At 42.0% G+C, this 26,454-nt stretch overlaps 1 protein-coding gene and 1 long non-coding RNA gene across 6 annotated transcripts in view; both read right to left on the bottom strand.

Annotated features, from left to right (window-relative positions):
* The window catches only part of Obsc (Obscurin), a 35,939-nt gene extending 13,585 nt beyond the window's left edge, over positions 1-22,354 (bottom strand). For 2 of the 5 annotated variants that reach the window (XM_071788846.1, XM_071788847.1), the window contains exons 1-18: positions 15,931-22,352; positions 15,212-15,321; positions 13,760-13,915; positions 11,866-11,988; positions 11,490-11,660; positions 10,255-10,336; positions 9,873-9,968; positions 7,533-7,625; positions 5,948-6,112; positions 5,613-5,750; positions 5,026-5,527; positions 4,412-4,672; positions 4,201-4,236; positions 3,167-3,412; positions 2,945-3,086; positions 2,343-2,740; positions 1,331-2,235; positions 598-1,177 (exon numbers count right to left, since the gene is read on the bottom strand). In XM_071788846.1, the coding sequence (XP_071644947.1) occupies positions 598-1,177; positions 1,331-2,235; positions 2,343-2,740; positions 2,945-3,086; positions 3,167-3,412; positions 4,201-4,236; positions 4,412-4,672; positions 5,026-5,527; positions 5,613-5,750; positions 5,948-6,112; positions 7,533-7,625; positions 9,873-9,968; positions 10,255-10,336; positions 11,490-11,660; positions 11,866-11,988; positions 13,760-13,915; positions 15,212-15,321; positions 15,931-20,550 (8,824 nt within the window). In that variant the 5' untranslated portion in view covers positions 20,551-22,352. Of the gene's footprint in view, positions 1-597; positions 1,178-1,330; positions 2,236-2,342; positions 2,741-2,944; positions 3,087-3,166; positions 3,413-4,200; positions 4,237-4,411; positions 4,673-5,025; positions 5,528-5,612; positions 5,751-5,947; positions 6,113-7,532; positions 7,626-9,872; positions 9,969-10,254; positions 10,337-11,489; positions 11,661-11,865; positions 11,989-13,759; positions 13,916-15,211; positions 15,322-15,930 lie in introns of all 5 variants that reach the window. The other 3 variants (XM_071788843.1, XM_071788844.1, XM_071788845.1) reach the window with 3 other exon arrangements.
* Positions 22,355-25,153: 2,799 nt separating this feature from the next.
* LOC139819488 (uncharacterized) lies at positions 25,154-25,916 on the bottom strand. The gene is made up of 3 exons (XR_011733740.1): positions 25,862-25,916; positions 25,379-25,464; positions 25,154-25,295 (listed from the first exon to the last, which is right to left on the bottom strand). It is a non-coding gene; the product is annotated as an uncharacterized lncRNA (long non-coding RNA).
* Positions 25,917-26,454: the final 538 nt, after the last annotated feature.

Here is a 26,454-nt window from a genome sequence, read left to right as displayed (position 1 = left end):
TTCCTCCCTTTCGTTTAAGGAAATCAGGAGAATTCTTTCTACACACAGGATCTTTTACACAGCTACAAAAACTATGAAAAAAATGTGTCGATTGAAGACCTCGTCGTTAAAGGCCATTTAAAATACTCCCAAGATATCACATTGGGAGAATGAAATGAGAATCATACGGCTTTATTTATACATTTAGTACTTACTGAACGCTGTCGAAACACGACGACTTTTACCGCTGCGATTTTTCAAAAATTATAGAAATGTATGCTAGCTGTTTATTATTACTGACCACCGTTCCAGCAAATATCACGATAATCTTTGTTGTAAAATTTTCTTAACTCTACCAAAATTATCCCCGTGTTTAACTCTGGAACTCGATTGTAATATCAAATATGATCTCTCACTTCAGAAGAAATATTGCTATTTTGCAAATTGATCATTTTGCCATCATATATATGTATATATATCGCGTTAATATCATTTCGTTATTATTATACCAAATTTGACAATTCGTGATACAATAAACTTGTAGCCAGACTTAGGCTCGCGTTGAATGGAGTCGAGTTCCAGAGTTAGGAAAGAAAATGAAGAGGCTCGGAAACTTACTCAACACGATGACTTTGCTCTTGCTGGTGACGTAACCCAGCTCGTTCTCCGCCCGCACCTCGTACAAGCCACCGTCACTGCCCTTCAGCAACGTCACCGTTAAATCGTAGCTCTCGTTGCGCTGGCTGTCCCTGGTAATCTTGATTCTGGCGTCCGCTGTCACCTCCTCGCCGTCCTTGTACCACTTGACTTCCGGATCCGGCGTGCCGGACACCTCGAGTGTCAACTTCAGCGTTTCGCCCTCCTTCAACCTCTGGTCCGCCAATTTCTTCAAAAGTTTCGGCCGAGTATTCACTGTCAAGTTGGAACTGCTCGAGTTCTCGCCGTACTCGTTCTGCACCTTGCAGGTATAACGGCCCTTCAACTCGGTCTTCACCTCCTTGATGACGAGCTTATAATTGTCGCCCTCTTCCACGCGAGTGTACTCAGTGCGCTTCTCCGTGATTTCAACGTCGCCTAGAAACCAATGCACGCTTGGTTTTGGGAAGCCCTCGACTTCAACCACGAATTCAATGTTCAATTCGCCCTCGTTCGCACTGATGTCGCATAGTTTCGTCTTGAACCTCGGTATACCGCGTACCTGCGACAATATCGCGAAAGACATTAGAATTACATGATTGCAGAATTTGCTATTAATTTGCTAAATTCCAAATAAATTTTAGATATGTTTTGAGCAGGATATACAAGATTATTTCAAATTGTCAACTTTAGATGAAAGGATTAAATTATGTACCCTGACTCTCGTCTCGTCTGAAATTGTTCCATGCTTGTTCACCACCTCGGCCTTGTAAATCGCCGCGTCTTCCACCTTTGCACCGCTAACTGTGAGTATATAATTATTCCCGTTTTTCGTCATCTTTGTGCGATCGTTCGCCGTCAAAAGCTGCCCGTCCTTGTACCAATTGACTGTTGGTTCCCCATCGGACTCCACCTCGATCAAGAGATTCAATGTATCGCCTTCATTGATTACTCGTGGCTCGCCCAATCCCTTCTTAATCTTTGGCGGGCATCTGATGCCGACTTTCCAGATCTCGGTCGTCTGATTGATCTCATTTCGCGCGACAATCGAGTATGAACCGGCGTCGGTCAGTTTGGCGTTCTTGATCACAAGCTTGTACGTATCGCTGCCTTCCTTGATAATCTTGATACGATCGCTCTCTTCGATCAACTGACCGTCCTTGTACCAGGTCACTTCCGGCGCCGGGGTGGCCTCCACTTGCACGGTCATCGTGCCCGTCTCTTCGATGAGAATTATCATATCTGACTGCTTCTTCGTGATCTTCGGCGCGGACTTCACGATCAGCTCGATCTGCGTGCTATCCTCGCCGAGATCATTCTTCGCCGTGATGGTGTAAACGCCAGCATCTTTAGCGGTGACCTGTTTAATCACCAGTGACAAGGATTCCTCGTCTTCCCAGAGATACTTGATTCTACCACCGGCTATGATCTCCTGACCATCCTTGGTCCACTTGATGTCCGGCTTGGGATAACCCTTCACCTGCAGATCCAACATCGCGGAACCACCGGCGCTCACCTCGGACTGCTTCGATTCTGTTTGGAGTTTCGGTTTTTCTGGATCTTTCAACAATTGATTCACCGCGCCCTGCACTGTCAACTCCGCGCTGCAGCTAATGTTACCTAAGAGTATTTGAGAATTTTCCTAAGTTAATATTAATATAATATTTAAAACGTGACAGAGCAATATTGAATTAATATTATTAATTATCACACAATGTAATTTTTACCTGTGCTGGTCTGCGCCACGCACGTGTAAAGACCGGCGTCCTCGGGCTTCACGTGCTGGAACACCAGTGCCAGAGTGTCCTCGTTATCCTTGAAGAGAACCTTAAATCTCTCTTCAGGATCGAACGTCTGTCCGTCGCGCATCCAAATAAATCGCGGCTCGGTTCCAAGCTCGAGAAGACCTTCGGGAAGACCCTGGAAAAGTGGCTTTTCATCTGTCACCGTCACGACCGCCTCGCACGTAGCCTCGCCGTAGCGATTCATAGCCGTGCAGGAATACTTTCCAGCGTCCTGCTTCTGAACGTCAGCGATCACCAACTCGTAAAATCCCTTCTCGGCGTTGTCCCGAATAATTTTCACGCGTTCGTGCTTCGCGTCAATCAAGGTGCTGTTCTTGAAGCTAAGAAAAATATGCGTATTAATGTATCGATTTTTCTCAGGCCACAGACGTTTGAAATGGATCTCTCAATTTTTCCGAAATCCTTCTAACGTCTATTGCACATCTTTTAAATTTTTGTTACTTAATATTTAAAAGAGTTTCTTGTTTTCTTTTGTTTTTAATTCTAAAATATAAATAGAGCATTAGAGAAAATTTGAAACCTACAATTTCATTTCCGGATTAGGATCTCCTTTGACTTTAATCATGAAACGTAGGTAGGTATTCTCGAGGAGCTCGGTGTCCTTCAGACGCACCAAAAATATAGGAGCATTCGCTTCTGCCCTTGCCTTCTTCTCTTCTGAACTCACTACAATATTTTACATCAATAAAGAAACAAAATTATTTATCGTGTTCAGAATTGTAACATATCATAACATTGTTACTTACATTGTTGAACCACTAATTGAGCGGTGCACGTCGCTTCGCCGTTCGCATTCAGAGCACGCGCGATGTATATGCCGGAATCTGACTCGTGAACGTTCTGAATCTCAAGCTTGCACGTATTGTCGGCCATCGTGGTGGTGACGCGATCGGCCAGCTTGTCTTCCATCGGTTTATTATCCTTCAGCCATTGCATCCTGGTGGTCGAGTCACTGGTTAACATCGTGCACTCGAAAGTGGCAACTTCCCCGGCTATAAAAAAACCAGTTCGTGTTAGCGCGAAGCAACGATGCGTCGTGATTCCGAAGGGAATGAGAGCGATGAGAAGCGAGTCCGTCAATTCCAATACGACTGTCCTATATCTAAAAATATTCAAAATAAACAGCGTCGAATGTGCCGTACTTTAATGTGATTCCTTTCAACATCAAAATAGGGAGGAGTACAAAAATGATTCCAGAATGGATTTACAGTAGTTATTACATGTACAATAACGATCTGACTGTTACACATACGTATATACATATACATCAAGTGTGAATGACACATAACACTGCTTTTGATATCGTGATTTATGAAAATATGAATGTGCATCGGGGAACAAACTCTAAAGTGCGTATCAAAATATATTACTATTTGATATCTGACAAAGAACTCATTTGCTATAAAAAATTTCGTCGAGAATATAACATACATATACATAAATATATATTTCTAAACAAATGCCTTGATGTCGCTTTACGATTAAAGAAGCAATATAGTGTGAATATATGTCACTGCAAATGTCTGTGAGTGTAGAGATGATGTTGATGTCGGAATAACGTGTCAGTGTAGTGAAATGTAAATGTTTAGTGTAGATATTGTGTATAGAGCGAACATCTATGATTTTTAGCGTGTAAAGCGTGTTTAACCAGCCACGTGATATTACGCCTAAAAGCCGTGTACTCTATTGATCTATAAAAAAAACACATGAAAAGATATATAAAAGAAATATAGAGAACAGTGAACGCTGATAAACTAAAGCAAAGTACGTGTCACTTTACCTATGGCGTGTATCAATGCCTTTTTTGGTTGCATCGCTAAAACAATAAAAATGTATCTTATGTCTTGTGATAATCGAAGAGAGAAGTGTACGTATTATGCCTAGCGATCGTTTAATGCTATACACTTTCGTACGCCCCCGATTATTAATTAACAAAAATATCACTGTAATTAACAATAATGTAACTGTTGAAAACTTCGTCGCATACTTACGTTCTACACTGCATCCTTCTATCGTCTTGATAAACACCGGTTTGCCGGCGTCGGTGTCAAGAGTGATTTTGGCAGTTCTGCTTTCGACGTTCGTGTCCGTTGCCGTGCCACCGCCGGCGATCGCAGTCTCGTAGGAAGTCGTGCTTTCCGATATCCGACCCATCCCTTGCGACGAGGAAGACATTCTCGTCTCGACAGCGGACGCCGCCGATTCCATGAAGGAGGACACGCCATTACGACTGCTCGATACCGACGAATACTCTACAGAGATATTAATCGGGAACTACCTTACTACTTGACATATAGTACGTTTATAAGATTCGGATTAGAAAGCTTAAAATTATTTCTTTTTTTTTCTGTGAGCACCATATGAAATGGTGCGAGATTTATTGGCACTTTGCCGAGAGAAACGATATTTCAGAAATGACTCCTCCGTAAATTATTCTCGACATTCTTGAATTTGACAAATAAACAAATATATGTATAATAAGCGTTGCAACAACGACATATGTTTGGCGCAACATTGATTTACCAGTTTTAACGAGCTTCCACATGCGACATCAAATTAGATGAAAGATTTCTAGTACACGACGATTTCACCAACAAGCTCTCACCTTCCACGACTTTCGAAGAGGCGCTGTATCGACTCGCGGAATATCTTCGGGACATGTCTGCTTGCGCTTCTTCGATCTTAGTCTTCTTTATTTCCGACGTATCGGTTGTGCCCACGGAGTCCTTCCTCTTCTCCGCGACTTTCGTAGAGTCCTTAGTGTCTGTCTTCGCCTTTGCTTCTTCCTTCGGGTTACTCTGAGTTTTAGGCAATACTGGATTTGTGGCTTGCGGTTGCGGCGGCTCGATTTTCACCGGCACCGGCTTCTCCTCACTCCTGAGCTCGTCCTTGCCTTCCGGTACTTCTTCGGTCACTTGAAGATCATCCGCTGCATGCTCGGCGAGAGCGACCAAATCACTCGCGTACTGACGGATTTCCTTGAGCCAGCAGGCTTTCACGGGATCTTTGTGAGCTACTAAAGTGATGGGGTAGTTGGATACAGCCGGATTATGGAGTTCAAACGATCGTATGTTGTCGAGATGGTCCTTCACTTCTACTTCCGGTAACTGGAACAAAGCATCGAATGTGTTGTATTATTCTATGCGGTTTAATTGCAAATATTGCAATGTCGTCTTTTCGATCCTTTCTTACTCGAATAATGTCCTTTAAGATGAAAACTGATCTGTCCTCCGATATCCGTCTGACTTTGCAAATGAGAATTCGTGCTTTGAAAAGGAATAAGTATCTTTCTTTGCTTTTTCCTTCTTTATCAATAACCGTGTACCATTCCTGAAAAACACGTAACGCAATTTTTATCTAATCAAGAATTTAAGATTTTACGATTGGTAAAATTCTACTTGTTCGTATCTTATTATCGCAAGCAAAACGACCAGATATTAAATTCGTAGGAATTTTTTTTTATTACATTTAACTCTTCCACATTTCCTAATTTTCTCCTTATTATCTTCTAACATACATATACTTACGTGCGTGAGTAATCTACCAAGTTTGTGAATGTTCCCTTTGTACCCTTCGATATTGCTTATAAATTTATTGTCGGTCGCCCTATGGGGGATTCCTAGCATCAACTCTAGCGCCTTTTGTAGGTCGTCGCAATTTTCGCCTAATCGGGTCGAATACTTCACCAGCTCCTGCAAAGAATATGCGCAAATACACTCGTTAATTTCTTTCTGTACTATAAATTCAATTAGTTAATGAATTCGATAACTTTATAGCGACGGAATAAACCGACGTGAGATTCGTTTCAGTCCGTCTACGATCGCACGAATTTTACGCAAGGTCGCTACTCTCATCCTTGGACCGAATTAACTTATATACTTCGATATACGATTATTACCGTCGCAATTTTCCACGCTTGCACCTGTCTCGTGTTTGCATAGACTTTTTCCATAGAAGCTAAGTCGTGACTCGATAGATAATCTACTGTATAGACGAACGCGCGCTTTTAGCTCGCTAAATCCGTACAACGCCCACACATTCGTGCGAACACAAACGCGAAATGTTCTACCGCATCGTTTTTAGAGAGGCCAGATTTATCGAAAGATATATCCTACGTTAAAGTACGAAGGAACTTTTAATCGCGTGAGAACGGAAAGGATTTCTTAATAGAGGAAGTCCTCGAGGAAGTCGTACGATTATACACTCCACTTGTTCTAAATTTAACAAACTTGTTGATGTCGACGAAGGAATAATTAACTACGTTATATTTTCAGATTTCTGAATGTTTACCACGCTTATTTTAAAACACGTAGTCGTTAGAGCGGCGGCGGTCTGCTATCAACAAACAATGTATAGGCCAAAAACTATTTAACCGCAAATCATTCTTGCTTATACTTCAATGTAAAAGTTGCCGCCTTGATGTTCATTTTCCCGGGCAACTGGCCCACTTGCTAATAAAATTAATCCACTTGGCTTAGAGGCTTAGACGAATGTCACGACGAACACTATATAAATACTTGAACAATCTTGATGCAATTGTTAGATTATGCAAATTTTTTGTTAGATCTAGAATTCTTCTATACTTTTCTATTATGCAAAAAATTAAATACAAATAAAAATATCTGTTAAATTAATTCTAAATTCTTAAGAGACACATATTAATGGCAATTTTGTTGCGTGATTTAAAATTAGGAGGACGCGCGTCTCGTTAATCTGTAATGTATACGTCGAATGAATGGCTGTGATAATTATGTCGAGGAGACACGAATTCAAGGCAAAGTGGAAAGCGCTTTAGCGCCGCGCTATTTCCGTCCGGCGCAATAAAATTCGAGTGGAAATATAGGTCGTGCTGTATATCTTGTGTACTCAGTTTTGTCTCATATATTGTCTCGTTACACGATTTCATCAGCTAAAAAAGTATCGAGCGTACTAAAACATTCTTGTATTACTCACTTTTGAAAATAATCTCTTTAAAGATGCTGTTCAAAACTCGCAAGTTAATGATGCGTTTGTGTTGTCGTGAGTGTTTGCATAATAAGATTATGAGACAGAAAATATTGCGATCTTGCAGTGAATCTCGTCGAAATGAAAGCAAAATGTTATTTTACATACCTTTAACAGGAGCTGGTAGTCGTTTATGCGTTGTATCGGGAGCTTCAGGTGTTCTGATATACTCTTGTCGTCACCCAGAGTCTGGCTCAACTCCTGCAAGAAGCGATGGTACGACTGATTGGAACGTCCAGTTTTGTCAACGTCGTGGTATATAGATATTCAGAACAAATTTCTGTGTAAATTCTATACACAAAACGTTTTACATGAAATTAAAGTTATATTAATGAGAGTTCAAATCTTAGATCTTTAATTTTCACCGAGATTCCTATAAGAGTTCCTTCATTATTCTTATGCTTCTACCCATCTATGTGATCTCGGACTGAAGCTATACGTTCTCCTACTTACAATCTTTTCATGATAAATTTAATATATCAAACTTGAAATTCTGTCGCGCATACACAAATCTCATTGCTATTTCCGTATCTATCTAGTTCACGAAGCGTGACTCGTAATTAGAGCAGATTGAGGAACCGATAAATCATAGCACGTTTTTCGGGCTAACAACCGAGATCGAGGTGCCCTCAACGGTGGTTCTCGCGGCGCAACGAACGAATTTGCCGAGACACCGTAATTCGACACCCGCGGGGAAGATTTGGAATGAACACGTGTATTTTTGGATGTGTGACTGAATTTTGCGTGCAAACTGCGGGTGTGTGTCACCCCCGCAGAGCGCGTGGTCACCACGTTCGCACAACGGGATGACGACGACGCACGGGATTGACGTATCGCGGCGTCTCGCAACTTTCGCATAGCAGAACGGAAGAACATTTGGAGAACGGAGAACGCAGAGTGTATTTGCCATTGGACGCGCACCTTGAACGGGGAAGGAACACCCTGAGATCGAGGTACTTCGTACTGGTCGAGGTATTTCGTCGAGATACGGTCGTCGCGAAGGGTGCTCGCAGATGGACTGCGCACAGGAGTCCGGCTCCTGATCAGATTTCTTGGATCGCGCGGAGATTCTCACATACGGACGGCGTGGTGGTCAGTGGTCCGCGGTACTGAGGAGGAATCTTCGGGCGCTCGCAACCGCCGCCGCGGCAAACTCGGAAGACCAATACGGCAACGGCTATACTTAGACGCCGGACGATTTCGTGTGCGACTGACCACGCGCGAAAACAACACGAAGATCGCGCGGAGATCATCGATACACTGGGTCCCGAGATGCGTTCTTCTCGTGTCTATCGCCCAGCAATCTCTTTCCTCTTATTCGTCCTCCAGCACGTGTAAAGGATGCGTAAGAATCCGCAGGAAGACGATAAAAATCTGGAGTACCTTGCTCGATTAAAATAATTTCGCAGAGAATTTGAGTCTTATTGAAAACCAGATTAATCTCTTGATTGTTCTAACTATCTAACTGATAACATAATTTTACATCAGAAAAGTTGCAAATTATAAATATAAATTTTGAAACAGTTTTATGTTGTGACAAAATACGTTCAACAATGGAAAATGTTCTTTTCTACAATATCGCAGTAGTGTCGATGTCGTAATATACAATATTGTCTATGATGTGTATTCTGAACTTTAATAAAAACGCATTTTTCCGAATAGCACGCATCTCGATACTATCAGTCGTAGGTAAGAGAAGCGAAAGATGTTCCGTCTGTTAAGAATAAACTCAGCTATTTCGAGGGCTGGACACACGCCCGCATATATCCCCCGCATGTTATATAATTACATCATTTTCTCCGATCCATACCGCCGCCGCGCCGCGGCGATCGAATATGGAATTCCGATAAAAGCTCGCAACACGCGTGACGTGTTGAAGTTACAAATAAAAAGACATCTATTTTGAAGTTTTAGAGCAGTTATGTAGGCTGTATCAGAAGCTTTTAAAAGATATTATTATAATAAGTAATAAACAGTCTGCAGAAAATATTTTTTAAGACATAAAAATATCATGTATAATATGCCACGATATACGTGCGTTTTAATACACACACACACACACGCACAGTATCTAGTATTTAATTTATATCTATTTTTATATTTTTATTTTATTATTATTATTATTATTATTATTATTATTATTATTATTTTGTTAATAGTTTATATTTGATTTTGCACCTAGACGTAAATATATCTTTCAGTATTTTTAGAAAAGTGAAATATTAGTTTGCCATCATACCTATATTATAGTCTTGATATTTACATCATTAATGCCAATTTGTTACGATTCGCGTGGTTAAGTTTTATAGGTAATCCAATTTAGTTTGGAAATTGAATCTCGCATTTCAGTCTCGCTAATTCAAGCTTAATTAATACTTATCTAAGAACGACACTCTCATCCACAAATTAGTAAGAAATTCGCGATTGTAATGATAGAACACAACTTGCCTCAAAGTATTCGCGTACTTCGTCGTTTGTCTGAAGAAATTCCTGAGCAGCGGGCTCGTCTCTGCAATACGCCACGTGCTTGTCAAAGTCTCTCTCCTGGAATAGAATAGCGTTTGTTATACTTTAAACTTTAAACAATTCGATCAAAGCATTAGCTGCGTAACGTAATGTCAAATGTATTTCTTCATAAAATGTTCGCTCATAAAAATTTCCATTTTATATCTTCACAAGTGCAATTCTCACATATCAAAGAAACACTATTTCATTTTGCGCTCTTGCGCAGAGAATTATACAAATACAATTAAAAATAATTATTTTAATATGCGAACGTCAACATAATTATTTTAATAATAACGATTACTGACAATGTATATGCACTTACCAGTCTCAAGAAAGTTCTGCCGAGCATACGTGGTTGATCCGCATAATACTTGACGCCCTCGATCAACACCCTGCCGAACGATCTAAGTAAGGCCGGAATTAATTATCATGCCAAAGTCACACCACGCCTAACATGCTACGGAATGGAAGTCTGTGTCATCTTCAGATTGCGACACGCTTCATTTAGGAGCGATACATAATGCAAGGGTAGTCTAGTCACCCAAGAAATGTAGCATATTTTGAGAAATGGTCACTATTATTTACTGATATACAGAGGGTGGAAACGAGTCCTACGGGTTTCACGAAAGAAATTTAAATCTAATTTAATCTCAGATTAAAACAGCAAGATCAACATCGATAAGTGCTGATGAATTAACATCGGTCGAGTTAGTAATAACGTAGTCAGTACAAAATCAACTTCTACCAATGTCGTACATCAATGTCATAAGTAACATGATAATTTTCTTTTGTAACGAGATTATAAATATCTATATATATTTACTTCAAGCTTATGCAGTTTTACAGTAATATTTGATTTGTTACATCTAAAATCATGTCTAACGTTAAAGTAGGGCATTGTAATTAAGTTCTCAAAAAGCGATAATATAGATACAGATTAATTTTTGGGGGCACGTTCACATATACGAAGAAGCACACTATCACACAAAATACGCTTCGACGATAAACTTACGCTTTGTACATCGTATTCCGCTATAAGTGAAAGAATAATGTGTGGAGAATTGTATGCGTATATAACGTGATCGTGTATAATACAGTATTGTGTGCCGATCTTTTGGTGATATAATTGATAAGCCAATAACAAAAAATGTACATTAAAAAATTACTCGAGTGTGCATGTGTTTCTTCGATGTGTTCGCAATTGTGAATAATAAAATAAAATAATTATTTATGTTTTATGTAATTCACATAATAGAATATTTAGATAAATAATAATACATAATCTGTATAATCTCCGTAAATATACTGAATCTATGGGACGATAAAATTTATAATATTTATAATATTATTTCATAAACTTCACAGATTATTTGCGCCTAGAAATAAGTGTGTACGTCTAATATTCTTTATTTTCACTAAATTGAATAAAAGCCAATTAAACAAAAAAAAAACAGAAGTGTGTCAGGTATTGTATAATGTATCCATGAATGCTCGTCTGAGAGTGTTGCAACGCACCTTTGCGTTTTCCTATGAGCGTATGTTGCTGTAAATACATACGTGTTATGAAAATCAGCTATTTGCTTCAGATTAGTGAAGATAATTTCTTTGTTATCTCGTACGGCCCGCGGGACGCCAGGATTGTCGAGGGGCTTCAAATAACGTTCGACGACGAGCTGAACATCCCTGCCGAACTCTTCCTCCGTCTCGATTAGCTCTTTCACGACAGCTCTGTAAGCAAAGCGAATGTTGAAACATTTTTGTCTTACTGTTAATTGTATTAATTATAGCATAAAATGTTTGCAAAGATTGAGAGTATCGTAATTAAGTTTGTGATATAAAATAAAGTATAGATAGAAGGAAAAATTGACTTCAAATTTAATTGAAAAGTATAAGAACGCGTTTACAAAGTTGAAAATTAAGTGCAGATACATACTCTCGTCGATAATGAGAATCTTCTGGCCGACTCATTGATGAAGTTTCTTCGCTAAGTGCCGTTTGCATTAAAATGGATGAAGGTAGCCATCCTTGCCTTCCGTCAGATGTTCGAACGTATACCCTGTAAAGTAACAAATTCTATTAGACATTTGCATATTGTAAAGAGAAATATCTTTCGCCAAATACTTGCATTTGTCTAAGATTGCAGACATTCGACAATTTTATAATATTTTATGTCTTTGATAATAACACTTCATTGAAGTCATGATAGTCATATTAATCATTTCTGATAATCCGATTGTACATTTTTAGCATTTAAAAAACTAATTAAATGGTCATTTTTTGTAAATATTTTTTATATAAACTTTGTTGTCGATACTTTTCGTCGATAAATTTTAAAATTCATCTAATAACTAGACTAGATCGAATCGGATGTTATCGAAAGAGATGATATAGATAGACATTCGAAAGCGTAGGAGTCGCGCAGTTATATTTACACAAAATGACTAAGGCATCGGTCCATCTTGTCATCGAAGTCATCGTCCATTCACAGAACGCAAAATCTGTTGGCGAACGTGCTTGAATTGCTACATAGGTGCTTTGTCATACGTTTTCATTCTCATGACTACAGAGAGGTGTGGCATTATATATGTGTCAGCCTCACAAATTCCAATATCGCTTTAACTTTTTAAGTAATAAAACATATTGCATATTGAATTAGTCTAAAAATATAGTTTTCTGAAGTTATAAATATGTTGAGTTTCTGCAAAACATCCGCAATATTTCTTTAATGTCGGTGCCTTCCTTTGACATTCGAAGGTTTCCCTTTGGCGATAAGTCGTGCGCTATCGGTTTTACTGACACTGGCCTGCCGCCAATCACGCAGAGATATGATCGCGCGAGATATTATTGCCCAAGACGTTTATAAATGCTTAATCTTCATTAGCGTCTAGCGTCGTCCATAATTCAGCGGTGTTGAATTTATTTCGGAACTGTGCAAGTCCAAGTTTGCTCTCAATGCGGCTCGCATGACAACGGGCCGCTTCTGTCTCGCCTGTCGTATTTAAACGCACACGTGTCGCACAGGTATTTGACTGACTGTTCCGTTAAACGCGTTAACGATGCGACGGCAAAGAGATTCATCGAATCACTTGCCATAAACATTCGGTTTTATGGTGTTTGGATATTAAATTTTATAGTAATGTATTATTTTATATTTTTGGCTAAAACAGTTTTTATTGCAACATTTGCTTGTACAAATAGATCTTCCCATCATCTTTTCTTGTGGATTGCAAAATAATATTTGCTACAATCGGTATAGCATAATTCAATATATTTATTTATGATTGAGATTCTGGACTTAATTTTTTTATGATACTTTATCAAATTGTTCGTCATCATTAACTTGTTGAAACTAATCTGTTTATTTTTTGAAAATTAATACATCCCAGACAGCACACTTGTCCAAAAGCGGCACATAAGACATCTTTTAGACATTTTTCAGACGTCTTACGAAAATATGGATAAAAGACGTCTTATGTCACGATTTTGGACATGGTGCTGTCTGGGATATTTCTCGAATTAAGATCATTGTTTAAAAATCAAAGCGACTTACGACAGGAAGTCGACGGTGACGTGTTCTTGATGAGTCCAAATTTAATGTCGCACCCTTCATTATTCTATTTTCAGTCGGTCGGGCTTTGTTACGAGAACAGGATGAAATATCGTGCATCGAAGAAGCTAATAATTTACGCTTTCGGCGACAAAATTAGCGGATGCGGAACGTTGTAATTCTAGCCGTCTCGTTATCAGACGCGATTCCCAAGGTAGAAACACAAATGAAACGTCTCGGTCTCGGTTGTCTCGGTTGTTTCGGTACCTTGGCCTCTTACCTTTGAAGGCTCGGGTCCGAGTCGACGCTTGGGCTGCTTCGAGCACGTGGATCTGCGTGATTTCGACGCGGCCGAATTGAAAGCTTGTGCTTGGCAGCTGAGTTGTCCAGGATATCGCCGACTTCGACCTCTAAGTCGGGGTCCATCCTCGCTTTCCTAAAACAACGCGAAACACCTGCTGCATGGTTCTCGTTCGTTTAAGCGACGAAGACTTCATAAAAAAAGACTTGTCTCTCTCTCGATGTTATATGTTTGTTGCACATATCTTTATGTCTTTGTTACAGAACCAACTGTCTATTTGTTATCGAAGTCAACCGCGTGAGTCTTTAAGCGTGCAAAGCGATTAAAGCGGATGTTTCGCAAGCATTGCGGTGGAATGAGGGGTGCCATTTGCGGATTATATTTCGGCAACATGCCGTTCCACCTTGTTAATTTTGCGGATGTAACTGAAAGCCATGTGCTGTGCTAATTTTACAGCGTGTAACAGCAAGGCGTAGCTTTCACGCGGCACGATGTTCTTCCGCCGTTATATTACTTCACTCCAAAAGTCCCATATGCGATTTAGGAGCAGTTCCGTGAGACTTTTATCCTCGGCCATTCGAGGATTACTCATGCGTTGTACAAGCGAGCCAGTTTTCTTGCATAACCCGAGATCGCCGCCGCAAGCATCTTTATGCGACCGTAAATTCCGCGCGAATTTTCCATCTGTCAAAAGCATTCACAAATTTTGCGCAATAAGTCAGCTCGAACGGGACATGCCGAACGCCAATAAAACCACCGTGCGGCGTAAAAATAGAACGCCGCAGGCGGGTGTGCAAACAGAAGCTCAAAAGCGTATCTCACACTCGCGGGGCAATGATCCTCGTCCACCCATACTCGGTTCGACATCCGGATTAGCTTGACCGAGGTCCCCCACGGGTTTCCTTCGCGACGACCGTGCAGAAAAGCCGCGGGGCATTCGACGGTGGACGCGAAAGTATATAATTGCGGCCGCACAGTTGCGCGTACAAACAACAGCGGCCTTTAAGATCCGATATTTATCCACGCCCGCTCTCTCGCGAGGAGAGACCAGCGTCAACGTTAATAGTGCGAGATGCATCTGCTGGCCATAAATGCGCCTCGACTCCGATCCGATCTCTCATATCCTATCGCTTCCGCGTGTACGCGCCGAGATCTCGGGGTATAAATCGATGATAAACAGCCTTGGACAATCGTTATCGCGGGGACATGTCGACGCGCGCTGCGCGTGAGGACGACGCGTGTGAACGCGATGAGTCGCGCGGGCTATCTTTAGATCGCGCGGTGGATTTTATCCACCACGAAACGGTTGCCACCCACGTGTACGCTCTCGCGGATACGTATTAAAGCGGCGTGATGACAATCGAGAGGAGCTATACCTTCCTTTTTTCCCTCTTTTTTGAATTGTATATCCTTGAACTAAAAATTGCTTACTTTGCCGCACCGTCGTGCTCGACAGCCTCGACGATGTCGCCGACGTTCACGGTGAATCCGTCGTTGTCCGCTACGTAGTCCTTCACGACGACATAATTCTCCGAGGATCCCTGGAAACGAAAATACGACGGCACAAATAGAAGCGAAAAACTGTATCTGACTTTCTTTTTCAAGTGCACCTTGAAATAAAGATAGAGATGATGCGTTTATTTCGTGAATTGTAAAACGTAGTTGAATTGTGTTAAAATTATTGTTTTAATAGAAGAATATAGAGACCAGATTTTGGAATCAGCGCAGAAAGAATTAGCAAGAAATTGGAATCTCGAAATTGGATCTAACTGAATCACTTCCTTGTACAGAAAAAAAGTATTAAATCAAGACTTACATACTCGTATGTACGCAATCTATAATCTTGAAATAAGATTATATATTGTGTTAAATGAAGAAAACTTGCTCGAATGAAATTATTTAGTTAAACGAAGTTTTATGTAGTTTAACCGAAAAAACGTTGAAATAAAAAATTGAAATTCTTATAAGAAGATTATAGTTTGTTGCGTATATACGGGTATATAAGTTTTGATTTGACATTCTTTTTTTTGTGTGGCTAATTGTAAGTATAATTAATCAAGTTTATGGAAAATGAAATACTATCAGCTTCGATGGAACCCATAAATATTAACAAATGTTCATTCTCAGTCTTTATCCTCCTAATACTTTACCCGCTCAAAGCTGCCCCATTGCCGAGCGCCGTTCAACCTCTTCAGACTAGGCGTGTTCTTCCTGCTAACTGAATAAAACGCGGCTGATTGTTCGGATTTCGATAGAGTTGCTGTACCATTGCTTTCTTGCTTGTTGGAACTGCCATTGGCAGAGCCATCCAGACTGCTCGCGATCGACGTCGTGCCGGTGAAGGTGGTGGACATTACCTCGCCGTCGATGTCCACCTCCTTTGCTACCGGGCAACAGTACATGGAGAATCGATGGGCGGCCGGACGATTCAGCCTGAGCGCCGAAAACACGTGTAACGGTTCAAAGTGATGTATACCGTCCTCGTCGAGGACGGTATAGGCGACCTCACCGGTCAACACCGATCTGGAGGCCTCTCTAGGCACGACCGCCTGCATACCCTGCTTCAAAATCATGAAGATGGCCGACCGCTTGTGGCTCCTTCTTAGGAGGAACTCTTCCATCGCTAGGCTGTTGTCGGCGCACAGCAATGCGGTAGGAACGTCGGCTGAGGACAGCAACGGGGTCTCTTCGGGTACTATCATCAGCGCGGCGCTCTCTCTCACGAGGGTTCGTAATCGCGGATCCATCCTAGCCAGTTCGGGATCGCTGCACAGCTGTCCGAGGGCGTTCATGAAAGGTGGCCGCTCTTCCGCGAGTTTTCTCATGATCGCGAGCCTCCTCAGCACGTCCATGGTCACCCGATCGTTCGCCAGCGCCCGAGTGGACTTCTCGTCGCTGATCACCGACAACAAGCTGTTCGCCGTATCGGACATCCCCAAGGCTCGTGCCAGGCCCACCGCCTGAAGCAGCATCTCGCGAACGTCCGGCCCCTTGGCGTTCAGCAGCTCCTTCACGCGAATCTCGCTCGATTCTCGGACCGCTTGGACGATCGCCTTGTAGACCGTCTCCGCAGCCTCCTTCTCGGTCGCGACGTCCGCCACGTGCCGCGACACGTTCTCCAGGACGAGTGACACTAGCTCGGGATCGTTTTTCGAGACGGCTCGAAAGGCCGGGCCGATCAAGTCCGCGCCGTGCTCTTCTTCGAGAACCATCGATAGCTTGTCGAGCACGGCGTCCCTCCGCAACGGCTGGTCCGGACTCACAGTCGACTTGAGTATGTTCACTTTGCTGTTCTTGGTATCTAACAATTCCGACAATACGCTTTGACAAAAGGAACTACGATTCTGCGGGATTAAGAGAATTTTTAGGATTTCGTCCACTGACTGATCGACATCTCGATCAGTCTGACGTAACAGCATGTTGAATGATTCACTGATGGAGGAGTAGATGAAGTCTTGAGAATTGCTATTGTCCAATATTACTTGTTGATCGTCCGATATCGTAAGGACAGCTGCTGCGATTGCTGTCCTTATCATACCTCGAAGTGACACGACGTTATTGTCATTGTTTATTCTGCTTTCAGTTTCATTAACGGGTGATCGATTGCCGTTCGTCAACGTTATCGCATTTGCAGTATCTGAATTCTGTTGCTGTTGTTGCTGCTGCTGCAAAACAATGTTTCTCGCTAATTGCGCAATTGTCGACATAACTTGCGCCAACTTTATCGCTGTACCACCTTGCAGGCCCAACTTTGTCGTCGCCACGGCGAGGGCCTGCTCTAAGGCCACTGCCTTCGGATCCACGTCCACGTCCACCGTCGGCAGATTCGTCGCGACCTTTCGCCCCACGGACAATCCCGCCTCGGACAGCTCGCGCAGCATCTTAGCATCTATGCTGGTCTCGCCACGATGGCGAAAGCGCGGATTGTAGTGCATATGCTGCGGCCGTAGCAGTCGCAGCTCCTCGGGGGTAACCTCGAAGCCCTGTACGGAGAATTCCAGCTCGCCCTCGGGTGTATCAATGAGATCGGAGGCGACGAAACAAGGCCCCTCTTCCGTCTGCACGATTTGGCCCGGTACAAAGGTCACGCCCATTTCGCCGGCTTCCACCACGCGACCCGGTACAAATCTAGGTCCGTCCGGCGTGTCCACCACTTGTCCCGGCACGAATCTGGATCCCTCTTCCTCGGTGTAGATCACCTGACCGGGGATGAACGTCGGTCCTACCTTGGTGTCGACGATCTGACCCGGCACGAAACGCGGTCCGTCCGGCGTGTCTACCGTTTGACCGGGCACGAACTTGGGCCCGGTCCGGGTCTCCACTATTTGGCCAGGCACGAATTTCGGCCCGCTGCTGGTGTCGATCACCTGGCCCGGTACGAATTCCTCCCCTTTCTCTGTCGTGACTATTTGCCCCGGCAGGAAGCCGTCCTCGGTCATGACACCCGGTACGAAACGCGGCCCGTCCTTGTCGCCGGTGACCAGCTGACCGGGCACGATTTTTCGACCCTCCGGCAGTTTTTTCGCGTTCTCCGGGAAGAACTCGATACCCTTCTCCGTCTGCACCATGTGACCGAAGACCTCACGTTGCTGAAGAGTTGATATCGCACTCGCGGTCTTTGGATCCACAGGTATACCGACGGGACCGGCGTCTTGAAAGATCACCTCGTTGAACTTGCTCGCTGCGATGAAATCAAAGCCCTTTTCGGTGATGACGGTTCGTCCCGGACGGAATACTATACCTTCCGGAGTCTTCAGCACCTGGCCCTCCACAAACTTTTGACCCTTTGGAGTGTCCAGGGTCATTCCCGGCACGAATGTCGAGGTATCTTCCGTTTCTTTGGCAACGCCAGGGACAAAATGCATCTCGCCCGACTTCGTGGTCACGTATTGGCCCGGAACGAACTGCGGGCCTTCGGCCGTTAGCAGTGTCTGTCCAGGAACGAATTTGGACTCGCCGCTCGGCGATTCGACGCACTGGCCTGGCACAAATTCGTGCCTGCCGTTGATCTGCACATTCTGACCCGGCACGAAAATCGGCTCACCGCGATAATCCGTGACTGTCTGGCCTGCCATGAAACGTACCCCGTCCGGGGTGACCACGGTCTGACCTGCGACGAAAGTACCGTTTGCTATCACTTGACCAGCTACGAATTTTGGACCCTCTTCCGTCAAAACGGTCTGACCCTCGACAAACTTGCTCCCCTCGCTCGTATGGAGCGTCTGGCCTTGTACAAAACGCTCGCCTCGCTCCGTCGTTAGGGTCTGCCCGGCGACAAACACCGGCGTCCTCGCCCCGTCCGGCTCGTTTACAGTGACGATCTGTCCGGGAACCAAGAGAGGACCGTCAGGCGTATTAAGAGTTAATCCAGGAACGAAAGTGGGACCTTGAGGCGTCTGCAAGGTTTGGCCGGGGACGAAAACAGCGCCGGAAGGTGTGTGCACCGTTTGGCCAGCGACAAATCTCTCCACTGATTTGATATCCAGCTTGAGACCCTTAACGTTGTGCATCGTGGTTTTTTTCCCGGCGGGCAGGTTTCGCACTAACTCGGGTATTTCCTCCATCTTAGGCAGACATTCTAACGCCTGTTCTCCAGCCTGTAGGAGTTTCTCCGTCACGTTCGCGCTCCCTTTGAGCTCGTTCCGCGAGATACTTCGAATCGCGCTCTGCAGCGTAATGTCCGGCTTCGCGATTAAAGGTGTCAGCGGCTTGGAGATCGCGATCGCTTCGAAACCACCCACGGATTCGGATATGGGACTGGCGTATAAAATCGGTTCTTGGTCTATGATTTGTGGCTCGGCCATTACGGGTATCGGTATTTTTTCGATCACCGGCACGCCGGCTGGCTTCTTCGCGTTGTCCTGCAACGAATTCCAGTCTAATACGTTAGAAATTGGCTTCGTTGCGTCCTCGAGAATGTTCGACATGTTCGCGATGTCGAATGATTTGAGTCTCGCTTGTTCCGCATTCACGTGCCTCCAGTCTTCCGCTGTTTCCTCCTTGACCTCTTCTTTGATGCTTCTTAGCTTAAGCTGCTTGGTACGTTGCAGCTCTTCCTCGTCGGCTGCCCTCTCCTTCTCCTCAAAGAACTTTTTCGCGTAATTCAGCGCGGTTTGCTTCTTCCTCTTTCGTTTCCTAGCCTCGGCCTCCAGCTTTGCCCGTTCCTTCAGCACCTCCTCTCGCGGTCCCATGCCGTCATAAAGATTCTCGAAATCCACCAGATTTTTAAAATCCACGGATACGTTCTTGCCCTGCTTCAGCCTTAGCAAAACGGTGTCGCAATCCCTCGACAGCATCACGTCCTTGACGTCTCCGTCCCTGACAGCGGCTTCCAATTTCGCCGGGAACACGAGGCTGCATCTTCGCTCCTCCACCGTGTACACGAACTTCTCCGCTTCCTCGATCGGCGTTTGCTTCGCGTTCAGAAGCTCTCGCAGAGCACGTTGCTGTTCGCCCTCGCCCTCCAGGATCGGGAAGACGTAACGATAATCCTTGAGCACCACGTGCCGCTTCTTCTCGCCGACGATCAGACCGGCCGTGTAGTGGTGCGGGCCGAGGCCCGACGCGTTCGTCGTGATCTTGCATTTCGATTTGTCCTGAGCGTGCGCGCCCAGCAGCACCGGAATGTAATGATGGGTCGGTAGGCCGTAGGACTTGCCGGTGATACGGCAGAATCGCTTCGCATCCGCTGGACTTATGGGCGGTAGAAGCGGAAAGTAGTTCGGCCTGGGAAGACCCCGACTTTTACCCGTGATCCTGCAGAAGGACATTGTCTTCTACCGAGATAATTTATTCGACGCTTGGTGAGGTCATTAGTGACACTTTGGTGATTTCTTACGATTGCAAATGTTATCACATGGATTTCTGAATCAATTCTGGAGATAGACGATGGTTTATTCTTGATTGTATTGAATGCATCATGATTCTGTGAGATTATTCTTTTCAATCGTGCTCTTCCACGATGACTCGAGATTATTAGTGGTGTTCTTTGCGATTTTAAGTATGTCGATATTGTCAAGTTTCTAAGATTTCGGCTGGTTCAGATTCATCTAAATTCGCGACGAGCTCACAAATCGTGTAAATCATTAGTCATTGGTCTCAGGAGCGCGCTACGAAAGCTCGTGTCTTAACAAAACTCAGAACAAAGGTCGATTTATACCGCTTCCTTTTTCAGAAATTAATGTCCAATCGCGTTATTTATGCCGTCAACGAGACCGTTTGCCGGCGACACGGACAAATGGACATCAGCTCGAAACTTAGTATCCACACGATAAAAATCATGCTTTCAATCATTTATACGCATCGCCGCGCCGTCTCGCCCCCGCCGCGATATCATCCGTTGAATTCCGTTTCGACCTCTTTTGTCGATTCATCAATATGTGTCTCGATTTCGCGATTGTATAACTTCTTGCACACAATTATCTCCTCTTTTGTTGAATAAGATATTTAATTTAGACCACGGCGTATGGTCGATACTTCTCGTTATAAATCTTTGTAATTGATATGGAAAGTTGATTACAGTTTTATCGTTTTATGAAAAAAATTAACTTTAGATTATTTAAATTATCTATCACCATGTCGCTGAAGACAGATAAATCGGCTGAAAGTAGAGCCGAAACGTACGACTTATAATTTGTATTAATTTATTAATTAAATGTGACGCAGTTAACTCATTCACAATTAACCGCGTTTGACTCTCAAAGCCTAGAGAGGGCTTTTTTTATTACTCGTTAATTTTAGTATATCGACAGTCTTTAATTAATTAATCATTTACATATTTAAAAAGAAATTTGTCTTGCTACCTGAGCTTACATCTGCTCAATATTATTTATGCTCTCTCTTCTCAGAACGGGCTTTTAACCATTTGACATTTTAACTTTCGATTGCTTAATACCTAGCACACGCGTCACCTGTGAACTGACATTATATTATAGAGGATTTCACGGTTTGCTTTTCATATTTATAGCTTTGAAAGAAATACTTTTTGTCATTACATATTACGAACTGCAGTCTTGATTTCTCAATTAGTCCACTCATTAGTTCCGCATATGCATATTTATGCAGGCGCGATTTAATAATAGTTCTTTAAAAGTAATAGAAAATGTGTAAATTTTTGTAAAAAAAATTAATAATCTTCAGTATTTGCACAGAAATTTTTTCAACCCCTCTCGCGAAGCAAAAGTTCTTTCCACACGTACACATAAATTTCTTTCTAAACATTGATTTTCGAAATAACTTTGATCTATCTCGTTTCGTCGATAAAAATAACAAATTTTTTTTTTCTCATATATCGTTTCTTCTTCCGCGAAAATCAGTTTTATTCATTTATTCCCGTCTATTATACGTATTCGATGTCATTCGGTTCTCGTTCCAGTGCAATCCAGTGCATCGCGTTCTCCATTATTCCCATATAATCTTTATCGGTTCCGTAGCTAATCCCGTTCGTGCTAATCACCGAGCAAAATATTATCACACACACTACACCGGTCACATCGTTCGGCTTTTCGCGAGATGCCGTCCTCCCGAAAGGTATATCGGCGATAGGCGGCGAAAGCGAGACTACTCTCTGCGTACGAAGTGGCTAAGAGCCGTTTGCACGGCGAGTCTCACTCTCGGCTCCCACGACCAGAAATAGCCTACCCTTCTTACACTTCTCCAATACATCTTTAGAACGGAGTACACGGACCCGGATCTCCGTAAAGTCGCGCATGGCCCATACCCGGGTTTTCGGCGCTCGGGACAGTTCGCACGTGAAAGTTTTTCGCGTCGCGAGAGCCACGAGCTTTCCCGCAGATTCGGTAATAATCGTTCCGAATCTGCATTGGCATTTTTAACGGAACAGATGTCATCAGAATTACGATTAAAATTAATAATCTGCATGGTTATAATTATAATTATACTGTGCCACTGATTGCTCAAAGAATATTTCTTTTTTATATTTTTATAATATAATTTAGAACTTATTCCTATGTCTTCGTTGTAAATTTAATGACGTAAATTTTAATAATTAAATCTAATTGCTTGATTTTCTGAATAATAACGGTGCACCAAGTGGAATTTTATTTTAAACACATCTTTCACATCGGCAGGCGCGAATTCCGGCAATAAATCGTAAAATTCTTGACACAATGTTCGTTTAAAAAAAGCAAGAGACGGTTTGCTCTGGATGGTTAAGCCCCTCGTAAACAAGTGCGCGGACGCTTTGTTGGCAATGCCGAGCGGGATGGGTGCGATAAAGCTTTACAATGAAAAACGATGAGAATGAGCGACGGCGCTTAAACTTAAACGTTCATTCGGTGCCAGTTTGCTGGCAGACGAAGGAAAAATTGCGCGAGCATCCATGCAGAATGCGCTTGCATATTTTTATGTGCCGAGCGAGCAATTTTCCGTGCGCGACTTAATGGACCGAAGCTACTTCAACGTTTTGTTCGCGGTCGTTCGCGGTGATTTACGACAACTGTTAGCTTTCTCAGGCAGGAAGCCGAGCGAACCGCGTTCAACAAGGTGCAAGGTCAAAATCTACTGATTTATGAAAGAGCGCTATTCTATCGTGATGCACGAGCGGATCAATCTTCAGTGAAATGTTGAATTTAATCCCGGAGAAGAGAAACAAAGTCATTTATCAGCGTGAAATTTAAATAAATATAACATTTGTGATTAACTTCTGTTGACAATATTAAAATAAGAGTTCAAAGATATCTAAAAATTGTGTAAACTAAACGTCGATTGCAGAAATTGATGAAGCAGACAATTGATTATAAAAATCATATTAACCACGTAACTGATGAGTTATTTTGTATTCTCATCTGTTCTTTCTCTCGAAATCAAAAGATTTCGGAAGATCCCCTTGGATAATTATGGACGACGAGGCGCCAGACGCGTGCATCTCGTGGGTGGAATTCGCGATCGCTCGTATAACTCACTGACGACCGATAAACGCATCTGGCTGTTGTTGAAGCTGCACGACGCGAAAGGCGGCCAAAAATAGATCGGGAAATAAAAACCGACCACCTCCCAGTGTCGGGCAATTGCCTCGCGTGTAAATGTAAATTGTATAAACCCTTCCGGACTTTGTTCTCAGTTTGCATTAAAAATAGTTCATCCTTCACTCTCCATTTCCAGAAATATCTCATTAAGACGATAGGGTGAAATATGTAGTAAAAATAACAGTACGTATTATAAAAAGTTTCCCTTACAGCTGAAATTTAATATTGTAAGTAATTATTTGGTTAATAATTAATTACTTATTTTGAGTATTAAAAGCACTGTTTTTCTCCCGACTGCTGCCAACCTTCGGTTGTTAATGTTTTTAATACTCAAAATAAGTAAAATTAATCACCAGCCAAATAATCACTTACAGTATTAAATTTCTGTAAGGGTTAATATAGGAAAAAGGATGTAAAACAAGTTAAAATAAGCTATATTTTTTTCTCCTGATTTCTCTCTACAAATGCCTCGTGTAAGCAGTAAAAACATATATGACGTAATGATAATAATATAATTGTACATGTTATAACAGAAAGAAATTGCACGATCAATTATAGAAGCCAAAGCCTATTAGGGTGTTGAGCAGGTATTTTGGTGCGGCGTTGCGAGAACGAAACATTACTCCGAGAAACGTGAAACGCGCCGACATAATGCATCCCTTTGTGTATGCATCGCGCGAAGGAGAACGTTCTTAAAAAGATCGCCGAGAGAAAGGCGATAGGCAAAAAGGAGAGGACAACGCGCGAAAAGACGAAAGACACGCGCGCATATCGCGCGAGTGCTCGAAATGGCGGTGTGTAGGCTACGGCTCTTGGCAACGAATCAGGTATTCCATCTACCTCTGTCATGCACCCCGTCTTCGGTCTCCTCTCGCTCACGGTGGTTTCCAGATTTTTCCGACGGATCGACGCGACGACGCGACGTGTCAAAAAAGATGCTGCCGTTGTCAAGGACATGTCAACCACGCGAGCTGAATGAAACTCACGTAGTCGAAAAGCTCCAAGCACAGTGTACACCTTCATATATTACCTCTTTATTACTTAACGAAGTACGTTCCAAAATCTGTCTATATAAAATATGTTTAATAATTATAATAACAATTATATAAATTTTTACATATATCTTCATTTCCCGTGTATGTAGATATAGCATGAAGATATACCTTCACTAGCGATAGTATCGACGCGCTAACATTGAGTTGCATGTATTATTAATTGCCTTTTGGGCAGTTATTCAAAGATCTTTAGTATTTGCGTGTTTTACGAGATAGTCCATCAAATGTAGCATTACTCACTGTGATAAATGTTATTTGTTTCGGTTTCAGATATTTAACGTCAAACCTCATGGTGCATATCGCATAAAGCATTTTCTGTCATCTAACTAAACATTGATGTTTTTTAACTGTTTTATTAACGTTAATTAATATAAGCATTCTTCATTTCTTTCAGTTGTACTTCACTCGTCTTCACTTATCCATGATCATTTTTTTCTCTTCCTTTTTGGAAATAGAATAATATGGCTGTTTTATCTTAAATGCAGAAAATATAATAAAGTATAAAAGTACAACTGAGAAAAATGGAAACCGTTTCTCTTCGTGATTATAATACTCACTCTGCCCGTTAAACGTACGACTCCTTCGGTTACTTGTCGTTGAATTGTCGTTCTGCTGGCAGTGGTACGGGATAACTCCGAAAATTCTCCAGAAACGATACAACAAACGATATATGATACAATATATATATAAAAAAGTATCAGTATTTAAATATCTTTATAACAAATCATAAAATTTTAACGTTGTAATTCAAAGTTTTTGATATAAAAAATCAAATTTGAAATATTTCACAATGTCGAATATTCAAGTACAATAAGTTTTACTTATATTTTTAAAGCGTAATATATATTTACATTTAATTACAGTTAATTATTACTGAATGCAGACAAAATTGATTGGTTTAAGTTTGCTTATTCAGCACGTAATAATAATTAAAGAAATAGTGTGCAAGTAGAAACTTGCACATTGCTTCCTCATAGTTTTTAAATGTGCAAGTAGAAACTCTTTTCGTAACATGCAGAAGCACAATAAATATTACACACCTTTTTTTCTTTTGGATGTAGTACTCATTCGCGAATTAAATGCCATTGTTGTGTGTTCAATGTTACATTATTATTCTGAAACAAATATAAATAAAGGCTGATACAATTTTAGCTTTACTTAAATTAATTCTGTTGCATATTAATTGTAATGTATTAATAGATGGAACATAGCAAATATGTGTACATTGTTGCAATAATTATTTTAAAAATAATAATTTATATACATATATAACAATATAAATCTTTTACATATTAAAAAAATATTATTTTATTTATATGTATATCTATAAATGCTGATGTATATCATAGCGATACTGAGACATCTTAAAACCATAAACGCATCGTTTTGCGAAATGTACTCCAGATAAATTTCAAAAAAGCTCGCAAGTTCTTGAAGTTCTCTCTTTCGAGCAGTAGGTAACTTATCCACATTAAAGAGCCGAGGAAACATAGCAAATTTATCCACGGAAATTTTCCAAATTATCATCAATCGCACTGTCTAGTATCTGTTTAAATCCACATTCAAAATGAAGAGTATAGTAAAACCTGCGATAGTTGCCAACTAAAAGTCAAGCTATAGATTGACTATAATT

Source organism: Temnothorax longispinosus, chromosome 9, assembly GCF_030848805.1.
Source record: "Temnothorax longispinosus isolate EJ_2023e chromosome 9, Tlon_JGU_v1, whole genome shotgun sequence".
In the NCBI taxonomy this organism is placed as follows: Eukaryota; Metazoa; Arthropoda; class Insecta; order Hymenoptera; family Formicidae; genus Temnothorax; species Temnothorax longispinosus.
This window is presented reverse-complemented; position numbering and strand designations above follow the sequence as displayed.